This window comes from Panthera uncia, assembly GCF_023721935.1.
Source record: "Panthera uncia isolate 11264 chromosome C1 unlocalized genomic scaffold, Puncia_PCG_1.0 HiC_scaffold_4, whole genome shotgun sequence".
Classification (NCBI taxonomy): Eukaryota; Metazoa; Chordata; class Mammalia; order Carnivora; family Felidae; genus Panthera; species Panthera uncia.
In genome coordinates this window covers 61073562-61085570 of record NW_026057585.1, presented here as the reverse complement: position 1 = coordinate 61085570, position 12009 = coordinate 61073562, and the positions used below count along the sequence as shown (strand labels likewise).

The window sequence follows — 12009 nt, the reverse complement described above, 5'->3', positions numbered from 1 at the left end:
TTCCTTGGGTTCTGGAAACTTAGAAGGTGCTGGTGCCTTACCGAGGGTGGTTTCAGTGGTGCGGCAGAAAAAGAAGGCAGACTGGCACACTCTGAAGAGTTAATGGAGACTTTTGTCTAGTTGCCCTAAACACCTCTCTGACAGATGAAAACATTTAAAAAAAATCTTTAAACACACATAGCTGAGTTGGCACAAAGTGCTCAGAGGCTGAAAACAAAGAGAAAGCAGAAATTGTGTGAGGTAAACAGACTCAGGCTAGCCTTCACCGTGCAGGCGTCTGTGGAACCCTGGTGACCTCCTGCCTCCATTTTCACAGCCCTACGGTGCCTGAGAAACAGGACTCAAAGCCAAGGTGGGGGCTGGGAGACTAAGAGGAGGTAGTCACTTAAAACTGGAGCTCAAAGGGCTACAGCCTCAGGGTAAGGTGAGCTGAAAGAACTTACCTGGAGAAAGGGAGAGCAACAGGGAAGCCTGCCTACGTGGACTCTGGTACTGGATGCAGGGGAGAAAAAAAATTCTCTAAGAATCTGTGGCCACTGAACTGCCCTCACACGGCTTCACTTCTCAAATTCACGCTGATTTCACGGTCTGAAATACCGTAAGCTGAGAATTTATTCTAGAGTGGCCCCAGACTGTAGTGGTTCCAGGCACCTGGAAGAAGTAAGTAAATCCTCCTTGGAAAGAAAGGAACTTTCCCTCACTCCAGGCCTCAAACCATCCTCCCAGATTAAATTCCAAGAAACAGGACTTCACAGAAAAACAAACAAGTGTAAATTTTTTTTCTGTGTATATACATACAGATACAAAACAAGTTAAAGTTAGCCAGAGCCAGCTGAATCAGACTTGTAGATATCAGACACAAGACAAACACACAGGAGAACGAAAATACGAAAATACGTGTTTAGAACATGAGATGGTAAAAAATGACAAAACAAATGAGAACCAAATAGAATTTACATAAATGAAGGAAAGTAACAAAACTGAAGACTTTTAATGAACAGGGTAAACAGCGTAACTGACACAAGCAGAAACAAAATTAGTGAACTAGAGCAGAGCTGAAAAAAATGATCACACCCTGTCAGAGCACAAGGACACAGAAAGATGGGAAACAGAGCAGAGGTTAAGGGACATGGAGGACAGGAGGGACGGCTTAACATGTATCCAATTGAAGTTCTGAAGGAGAGACTGATTAATGGAGGAGAGGCATTATGGACATATTTAAGAAGATAGTGGCTGAGAATTTTCCAAAATTGATACAAGATATTAATCCTTAGATGCAGACGCCCAATGTTTCTGATGCAAAATAATATGAATACCACAGTCAGTCACAGGAGAGTCAAACTGCCAAACATCAAAGCGAAACAGGAGATCTCCAAAAGCAGCCATGGGGGGAGAGGTGGATTTCTTACAAAGGAACAACAGATCAAACAGCAACTTGTCAACAGCAATAATCAAAGCCAGGAGACACTGACAGGGTATCTCTGATATTCTGAAAGTGTAACAGTCAATCTAGAATTTAAAACCCAGGGAAAACATTCTTTAAGGCATGGGGATTAACGTTAAGTTTAGGCCATCAAAAACAAAGACGTAATCACCAATGGACACTTACTAAAGGACATATTAGTAGGCAGGCAGAAGAAAAATTATCCCAACGGAAGAGATAGAGAAGGAATAGTACACAAAGAGAGAACGCCTAAATGTGGCCAAGTCAAAACACCGTATAAAATAACAATGCTGATACCTAGTTGAGCATAAAGCAAGGCGGGAAAAGACTAAGATGCCGCACGCTAGAGGGACTCTCAGAGACTAAGTCAATCAGGTGGGAAGTGAGCACACGAAACATTCCAAGGTCTAGGTACTGCTCAGAGGAACACAAAGATATTAATGAAATTTTGGTTTTGTTTCATTAAGTTAAAGTTTTGGAAAACCAGTAAAATAACTGGGAAAGGAGAACGTGGAATCTTCTCTGGTAAAGGTATGGAGGAGACGAAGAACCGTGCTGAAGCTAGACAGGGATGTGGGATCAAAGGCAGAATTTTTAAAGACAGGAAATACTATGGGGCACCAGGGTGGCTCAGTTGGTTAAGCATCCAACTATTGATTTTGGCTCAGATCATGATCCCAAGGGTCCTGAGATCGAGCCCTGCATCAGGCTCTGCGCTGAGCGTGGAGCCTGCTTGGGATTCTCTCTTTCTCTCTCTCTGCCCCTCCCCTTCCCCTGCATGCACGCACGCTCTCTCGCTCTCTCTCTCTCTCTCTCTCTCTCACACACACCCACACACAGAGTCTGCATTTTCAAATTAAAAAAAAAAAAAAAAAGATGGAAAATACTAGAGCACATTGTATACAACAGGAGTGATCCAACAGAGAGGAAAAGACTGAGGATGCCAAACAAAGGATAGAAAACAGGAGGAAAATGCCTCAGAAGGCAAGAGGAAAGGGGATGAGCAAGGGCCTCTGCAGGAGAGAAACTCCTTTGCAATAACGGGAGGATATGAACAGACTGGACCTTTCTGGGCCCCAGATGTCACACATGTTAAGCTGAGGGGAAGAGAATGACCTTCTGCTGGGCACTTGCTACAGGGGAGCGCCGTGCTTAGTGTTTTGTATACTTGCCCTTTAATCTTCACAACAAAACTGAGGATCAGATTTTCATACTTCGGGAAGTAAGACTGCGCGTAGCTAAAGAATGCAGACTAGAAGGCCAGATTACATGGGTTCTTCCCATGAGTACTAGGTTTGCAGACTTGGACAAGGACTCAACCTCTATGTGCCTCAGTTTCTCATCCATGAAATGGGGTTAAAAGTAGTACCTAACTCACAGAGTTTTTGTGGGGGTCAAATGCTGCAGTGTCTCCTCACTGCCCTCTGTGCTCGGCTGTCAACCTCCTCCTCCTCTCTGGGGACTGCCTGGCTCTGCGAGACGGGACCACTCCCTCGTGCAGGCCATATTATTACAAGTGCACCTACTGCCTATGGTCCTGTAATATGTTGTTTTCCCATCTCCTCCACTATGCTGTAAGCTAGGAACCACGCCTTAGCACTCTTTATAAGACGGCTGAGCTAAACCTCTGCTTCCACTAAAGCAATGGACAAGTTTTCTATCTACTAAATTTACCGCTTTCCACTGTTTCTCGAAAGCCAGAGTTCAGTCAACAGATTGTTTAAATTATGTACTCTTTGTGGGTATAATGTCACTGGCACATTGTAGACCTTTAAATATAAAATGAAGATATTGGTTCTTGGCTTGAAAGAAAACAAAAGCTTTAATGCTTATGGAGCTTAAAAGAAAATGATGCACGAAACTAACTTCTAGATTATTTTTTCTAGGCTTAATTAGTCATTTCAAACGATTTCAAATGCTCTGGATTCTCAAACATCTATAACGATTTCAAATGCTCTAGCCTCTCAAACATCTATAAGAAACTGGGACACCCATTAAACTGGGGTTCTGACAATTCAATAAATAGGGCATTGATGTCATGCAGTCATTCCACATTTCACTAAACATCATTTCGAATCTATAAAATTCTTTATGATGTTAGTTAACAGCTATGGAAAAATATGCAATATCTGAAAAAAAGTTAAGCGATTTTATGAGCCATATGGAATAACTGTCATTTTTCACAGACTGTTTTAATCTTTCCACGTAAATTTTTATAGCACAGAAAAACTTTTTCAATATATTTCTCTATAAAATGACAAAACTAGACTATATTTACCTTTTGGAAAGTAGACACAGGTGAAACAGCAAACATATTTCCCTCCCCAAACACTTCTGTCCAATTCCTTTGAGATGTTTTCATTCTGTTTTTAAAATGGTACTCATTATCGGGATTGAAAGCCTAGATTCAAAGAGAACAGAGAAGCATTATTATTACCTATTTCTATAGCAACAATATTAGCAGGAGAAAAGAAGAAAAATATAGCCTTGGACTCCTCCATTAGCGGAATCTTTCAAATATCCCTACAGCGCATACTCCTTAGCCGGTGCAGAGGAGTGAATGCCTGAAGCAGGGCTCTCCTATCCGGTTCAGGGCTCGCTGGGAGGGAGACCAGGATTCGGGCCAGGTGAGGCCCGTGCACCAGGGGCCCTGGAGCTGCCACAGGGACAGGTGGGCCGCAGGGCAGTAAAGTCCCCTTCTTCACACAGCTACTGTGACCAGTCAGGGAAAAAGGCCAGAAACCAAACCGCAAGAACACCCCATGTGAAAGCATTTATGTGAATAATCAGGAAGACATGAGGGAAAGCTATTTAATCGTTCTAAGAGCTGAAAAAGCTATTAAAATTAGAAAGGTATTTCGTTAAAACTGAAAACACAGAATGAATGGCTGCTCTGTGTTTAAAATAAAAAGCAAGGTCCCTAACAGCTAAATTAAGATCTTTAACTATATTAGTTATCACTCATCATTAATTACAAGTCAGAGGACAGACAGAAGGTATTTTAAATAAAAGCAAAACACAAAGTGCTTCATTTTAGAGATACTGTACCATCGTAAGCACACCCAGGAGACCTGTGGGAATCGGATCTTGTTTAATTCTCTCTGCAACCAGTTCTATTAATAGCATCAACATGTTGTAGATTCCTTCATGAATTTCAGTACCCCACTTGTGAACAGCACTTGATGTCAGGAGCTACAAAAACAAAGGGCACTTTATAGAGTCTCACTTGAAAAGAAAAAGTCTATTGTTTACCAGTTCAATCTTGAATAATCAAGAGATTATTACCATAATATTACTCTTATGCAGATGTCTTGCTTTAAGGAAAGCCTGTAGCCCGTCTGCTCGTTCCTTTATTTCAGAGTCAACACTGAGTTTTGTTTTTGCATGTTAATTCCCTTACATGGAAGCAGTTTGTTTAAAAGAAAATTTGCATTTGTTTCTCTACTTTTCATTATTACTGGGGGGAGGTCAAGTGGTGTAGAGCAAGTGAGAACATGAGACCAAATCCTGGAGCTACCACTGTTTTCTAGCTGTCTGATCTTGGACAAATTTACCTGAGTTCCCAAGGCTCGGTTTCTTTCATGTAAAGAGGCAAATTCTTACCCACTTCACACAGATGTGCTCAATATCAAAAGATAAAACAAATGTGAAAAGGTATCTTATACATAGTGCAGTACTGTTATTAGATATATCGTGGCCGCCAATACTAACTGATATTCTTGGAATCTAAGCAATGGATGCTATATTTCGTGATTTGAACACACACATTCTTGTCAGAGTTTTTATATGTCAGAACTGCATCTTCCCACCTGTTGACCAGATGGCAACAGGACTACGAATGTGGAAACAATTTTAGAAATATTTTATAGACTTTGCTTACGTTTTCCTTTTTGATATGTATAAAAGTAATATTCAGTTTTTAAAATTATTTAAGCCAATCTAAAATAGCTCTAAGTGATAAGGCACTGTAACGCTATTTACTTTGGCACTGCTTCTCTTAAATATAAAACACAAAATACACAACAATTGTGCATGTTACACTCAGACAGCATCTCAGATTCATTAACAAGGCGGGAAAAGGTGCACAGATGAAACTAAGATAATCATCAGTGGATTTCTCCACGCCTCAGGCTTCTAGTCCTTGGGGAAATCTAATGCAGGAATAACTTCCCAGAATGGGGAATGAGAAATCAAAGGGTTTCACTTAATAAAATAATGGCAAATTGGTATGCTGGTTTCATGTTTTCCAAAGATTTCCCTTTAGAGGGAAAATGCTATGCAATAAAAATTCCATCTTCGTCACACTGAGAATCCCTTAACAAGAGCAGCCTGAAAGAGCCCAAACTTCTCTAGCTGCAGAGAAAAACCTCAGTTCCAGATTTTCTAAATACCAATTAATCGCACGATTTGCTCCAATGAGCAATAATCATAACACCGACTTTATATAAACCAATGAGTTACTACTTTTTTTGCAAGAATTTTTTGCCTGCCTGTATATTCCTCCTATACCTAAATTATAAAGCAAGATGAAGCAGAGATTAGCACTCAAGAAGCTTCATATGACTATAAAATAAAATTCAGCACCACTCCTTCTGTTGCCATCTCACTGTTCAGTTTTTAATCTGAAAAGGGAATTCAACCTACCTTGCAGAAGAGGGGAAAGACAGGCAGCCCTTTGTGGGGAAGCTGTGCTCAAGGTTTAAACGTAACTATGTGCTATGGCCAGACCTAGATTTCCTTCCCTGCTTGAACACATGGTAAAGAATCCAGGCTGGCCTGAAGGTAACAGGTGAAGAAGGCAGACACGACAACAGAGTCCCTTTTGTGCACCTCATTCGTACAATTGCTTATTACTCATACCTTCCTTCTAATAAAACATTTGAGGTGGCTTGTAAGAAAAGCCAAGGGAAGAGGGTAGAGAAATAGTCATCATACCCGGAAACACAGCTAAGGAAAGCAATGGCAATTATATAAAATACCACTGAGTTTTCTCGTAGCCAAATCAAAGGCACACAGAGTCCTTAGCTCTTTTGATTTAAAAAAAAAAAAAAAAGGGGGGGGGTGCCTGGGTGGCTCAGTCAATTGGGTGTCTGACTTCAGCTCAGGTCATGATCTCAGGGTTTGTGAGTTAGAGCCCCGCGTCGGGCTCTGTGCTGACAGCTCAGAGCCTGGAGCTTGCTTCAGATTCTGTGTCTCCCTTTCTCTGCCCCTCCCCTGCTCATGCTCAGTCTCTCTCTCTCTCTCTCTCTCCCCGCCCCCCCAAGAATAAATAAACATTAAAAAAAATTTTTTTTAAAGTATGCTTTTTTGATGGGGACAAGAACCTTTTTAATAGCTCTTAACTGTAAAGGGAACTTAACACATACATTTTTCTATAAACATTGAACAACAGAACGTAGGGTACCTCTGTGCTCGTAGTTTTCTGGGAAAAAACAACCTAGCAACCAACCGCTGGACCACTTATTATGCTATTACAAACAGCTGAGCACATAATATAAAACTGTTCTCTGGACTGTCTCTGCACACAGAGTAATATACTCCAAATACGCAACTTGCCAATGACCCACGTTGACACAGGGCTCTCTGGATCTGGAGATCATCAACCTAAAGGTCCTCTCCTTACACTGATAAATCCTTTTCCGCGACTTTGAATAAGCCTGCATTTTCTTTGTCTGTAAATTTATACATACAGTGCAATGTGCTACAGTATTGTCACACTGTAAAAATTCCGCTATTAAAAAAATTACTGTAATTCTTAACAGAATTCATAAAAGTTTAAAATAATCTTAAACGATAAATTGGTAGATGAATTCATCCAAAATGAACATAAGCCTTGATTCCATATAATCCCCGCCCAAATGACAATTTTAAAAGATTTTGCATTTTCAAAGATGCAGCTGTTTTTGTTCCTAAAATTAATTTTGGTATTTTTTAAGCCTTGAAGCGAGGGAGATGTTACCAAGATGTAGATGGGAGTGATAGTTTACAAATGAACAGTTTATTTTACGGGGTTTTAAGATAAATACAATCTTCACCCATCTGTAGTTCTAGTGACTTCCTTGCATATGGGACAAAAATGGATGTCAAAACCCAGAAGGACAAGACAGCAGGAGACTCATTTATTCATTCAACAAAGATTTACTGAGCTCTTTCCCAGAAGAGGCAGGCGCGGGCTATGCACTGGGGAAAACTACAGTGTCTATGACATTGTCTCTGCTCTTTTGGGGATTCAGGACTCATGTCCCGCAAAGGGAGTCATGCTGAGTTAGACTGCTTTCAGAAACACAAGTCCTGTGATCTCCTATTCTCCCTGTTAAGAAAAATTGCTTTCTAAGCGATGTGACCGGAATGGGAGGAAGCACACTGCTCTAGCTCTGACAGAAATGCTGCCATACTCGTGCCATTTGCCATGAAACATACTCAACCCAGTCAAACTTTGCATGGTTTAAAGCGCCTGCTTCTGCCTCGGTAGAACAATCAGATTAAATGGCTTGTATTTGGATAAGTATTATCTTTCCCAATGCCACAGGCCTGAGTTTAGGAAGATGCGCAATTTCCAAGTGTAAGTAAGCCTTCACCTATTCTTCGGCAATTAAAAAGATGGAAGTAAATGTGACAGGGCAAACAGTTAAATGTAAAAGTGAATCCTTCGTAAGCCCCAAATTCATGTGCATACTGGGGGATTCTTCACATGAACAAGACCCATAAACTGGCCTCCCACAAGAAACTAAAACAAAAAGCCTGTTCGGTCCCCCCCCCCCAAAAAAAAAAAAAAAAAACCCAGACTCGCGCATTTTTTCTTACCTTTTTAAATGCTTCAGGCATACACCTATCCATAAATCTTTTACAATTCTCATCAGACTCGGAAAGACCTTAGCAAAATAAATGAAACAATATGCCTTACTAAGATTTTAGGCAGTTTGCAGAAATCATATGTATCATTCCAAATTCATGCCCATGGGACTAGTTATTTATAGAAAACTTCTTAAGGGATTATTAAAAGCAGAATATATATATATATATATATATATATATATATATATATATATATATTTTTTTTTTGCTGCTGAAGGAACAGACCGAGAAACAATCACAGTATTAATGTATTTGTTAATAGCACAATATGTTAATATGAACCAATTCCTATGCATTGGTTAATAGTATAATAAGTTACTAATTAGAAGTGAAACGGTTGAACTTAGTTTTCCATTTTCAGAGTAACTTCAAATGATCTGATTAAACAGCTAATAAAACACCAACAGCAGCTTCTTACTAGCCATTACTGTTATCTTAAACAGCTCTATAAAAACAAAAGTATTCTCAACAGATACCCAAATCACTCTTCTTCCCTAAAACAAACTGATGAACTCTGTGTTATCAAATGCACAGAACTGTGTCTGGCACAGTAAGTGATGAATACTAGCTAAGTGAATGAATGACTCCACTGCAAATTATCCTCTGGAATACATTAAAAACACACACACACACAACACTTAAAAATGTATTTTGCTTATCACTGGGAATACCGCTGGACACATTTTCTTTTTTTCAGACCCACCACGTAGCACAGCACCCACATCCTAACAGGCGCGCAATAAATGCTGCTGCTGAGAAGCCAGTCAGAACATACCACGAGAGGCCACGAGGATTAAACCTGATCCCAGTCAAAATATTTCCTTTTGATGTGCCTCATATTTAATCATGGTGGTAAATTAAACCACGTATACTTTTAATGAGGAAAAGAAAATCACAAAACAGTGGACCAATTCATCCTATAACTGAACTGAATATGAAAACTATTTTTCTTCAGTACAGAGTCTAGAAGCGTCCTTACACTGATACCCATTCTCCAACCCAGAGATAGCTTATTACTCTATTAGTTTAATATTTATAAAGTACTGAAGACAGTGCCAAACATTTAATATGCGCAAAATGTTTGCTAAATAAGTAGTACTTTTTCTCTTTAAGGACAAAAAGCCACTGAACTGAACCTTAAAATGCTCCAAGCTTTTGTGGACAATGTTCCTTTCAATTTCTACAAAGCTTCTCAATTATATTTTGAAGACTCTCATACTCTATTGGAGCTAGGAGACAACAACAGGTGGTTCAATTCAAAGCTTTTATTCCACGGGGGCTAGACGGAGACCAGGAGAGTAAATGATCGAATGTCACCCAGATGGGCAGGGACAAGAGGGAGGATTAAGGCCAGGCCTGGTATCAATCCACCCGCCCACCCCCTCCTCCTGGGGCCTGCGGGGGGAGAGCTTACCGAGTCTGGCCAGGTAGGTGGACGCCAACAGGCATTTGCCCAGTGATTCTTCCCGCTTGTAGGGGATGGACCAGTGATCGGTCAAAACGCGGCTTTCCAGCTCGTACAGATTCGTGGTGGGGAACTCGATCCCTTCCCCCGAGCAGTTTCCGTTTTCATCATTCTTCTGATAAACAGGGATCACAGCAAAAACACAAGCAAACGCATCAGTGACTGCGTGACAATGCGTGTACGTTGAGCTCAGCGGAGATGCATGCCCAGCGGTAGCGCCCCGTACGGAGTGTGGATCCCCTACGGCTCCCTCACGGTCACATCTGCGGGACCAGCTGGGCCACTGTCCACTCCCCTCACAGTGACATCCCGCTCTCGCAGAAGTCATTTCACCTTTCTTCAAAAATGAGCTCTCTCAGTGTCTCATTACAGAACAGCAAACTACCTTCACCTACAGCCATCCTTGCTCTCCCACTGCCAGAGGGGACGGGTTTCTCCAAAGGGTCCTCTGTATTGCTGTCCCCATCTCCCCACACCGAGTGACCCCTGACCCCGCACCAGTATGGCTTTTCCAGAGTCCTCACTCTCCCACAGCCACTGTTGCTCAGGCCATTACTGGACGCCACGACATTAAATCCAATGAGCAGTTTCAGTCCTTCTCCTCCTTCCCCGCAGTGTCTGCCCCTCTGCCCGCTCCCTCTTCCTGCAAGACTAGCTCACCCCTCACCTCCCTGGGGGTCTGGCTGTTCTGCCCTGTCTCTTCGCCCCCTCTTCCTGGCCATCAAATACTGGAGCTTCTCAAACCTCAGCGCTAGGCTCTCTTCTCTCCTCTCGGTGTTCTCCATCCCAGTGAAAGGCACCACAGCCAGAAATCAGGGACTCGTTCTTAAAACCCTGTGTTCCCATCCCCACTCCAAGACCTGGTGATAAGACCTCCTAAATTTCTCTCCAATCCATCTACTTCCGTCTACCCCCATGGAGGTGCCACTACTCCTGAATTCACCCATCCACCTTCTTTAACCTATGTAAACTCCTGTACATCCTTAACTCTTTCAGAAAAGCCTTTCCAGAACATCCGAACTATACCAAATTTCCCTAATTATTTTATACTCTTGCCATCCTGAGCTTCTCCTCGTAGCTCAGCTCACAGATCTAATTTTACATTTATTTGTGATTGATTTTTGTTTTAAGTTTATTTACTTTGAGGGAGAGAGAGACAGACAGACAAAGAATCCCAAGCAGGCTCCACACTGTCAGCACAGAGCCCGATGTGGGGCTCAAACCCATGAGCTAGCTGTGAGATCATTACCCGAGCCAAAGCCAAGAGTTGAACTAACCAACTGAGCCACCCAGGTGCCCCATATTTGTGAATGATTTTATGTTTGCCCCCACTAGACCAAGCTCCATGAAGACAGGAACCCGGGCTGGTTTTGACCACCTCTGTATCTGTATCTCCAGAACCCAGTGGCTAACACAGAGTACGTGTTTAATATATATATAAGGTGGAAAAAGACTTTGTGCAAACAAAGTTTCAACTACTAATAGGGGACCTGCCAGGCTTTCCATCAATTCTTACCACAGTAATCTGTTATAAAGCAAACTGGGCCCCTCCTCCAAACTGCCTCATACCTACTCTGGTTTCTTTAAAACCTAAATATTTTCACAACTCACTCTATAATCATTCCATTAAAAGAAATTACCTTTAGCCTCAATTAAGGAAAAGACCATACATATACAGCAGAAGTGATAAAAATACACAGAAGAAAACAGTTTTCAATCCCACATGAGGGCTAAAGGAACGGGACACTCTAGTTTTTTTAGGTTCACAGTTAAGCTGGGAAGAAAATAAGACAATAACCAAAAAGGTGATGAAAAGCTAAAAATGAAGTAGACAACAATGGAAACTGGGGGTGAAGGGTGGGGGTGGACCAAGTAGGTTTACAATCGTAACATATGCGGAAAACTCAGTTCTCTTCAGAAAGCCATGTAATTAATAAATTCTGTAAATAAAATAGTTTTACTTGAAGGAAGCTGAGGACACTCTAAGAGTAAAGATTCTGTATACTTTCAAAATAGCATACTTGCTAACTGCCTCAATTTATTAACTTAGGATCAAAGTACAACTAAAGCATATACAAATAAAATTCAACTGGATGACAGGTTATGTCATTACTATGAAATATCTATTGTTAATTTCCACAGGAGTTAATAGATCAAATCATATATGAAATCATCAACTGCACCCAGCAGTTACTAAGTGAAGAGCCCCCAAGAGCTTCCTAAGAGTCACAAGAGAGCTGCGTTC

The 12009-nt window shown here is 41.3% G+C and overlaps 1 protein-coding gene across 1 annotated transcript in view; it reads right to left on the bottom strand.

Moving 5' to 3' along the window:
* Window positions 1-12009, bottom strand: part of USP24 (ubiquitin specific peptidase 24) — a 141063-nt gene that overhangs the window by 101343 nt on the left and 27711 nt on the right. Inside the window, exons 2-5 of the mRNA XM_049617096.1 lie at window positions 9714-9879; window positions 8249-8316; window positions 4493-4636; window positions 3723-3845 (exon numbers count right to left, since the gene is read on the bottom strand). Of these exons, the coding sequence (XP_049473053.1) occupies window positions 3723-3845; window positions 4493-4636; window positions 8249-8316; window positions 9714-9879 (501 nt within the window). The remainder of the gene's footprint in view (window positions 1-3722; window positions 3846-4492; window positions 4637-8248; window positions 8317-9713; window positions 9880-12009) is intronic.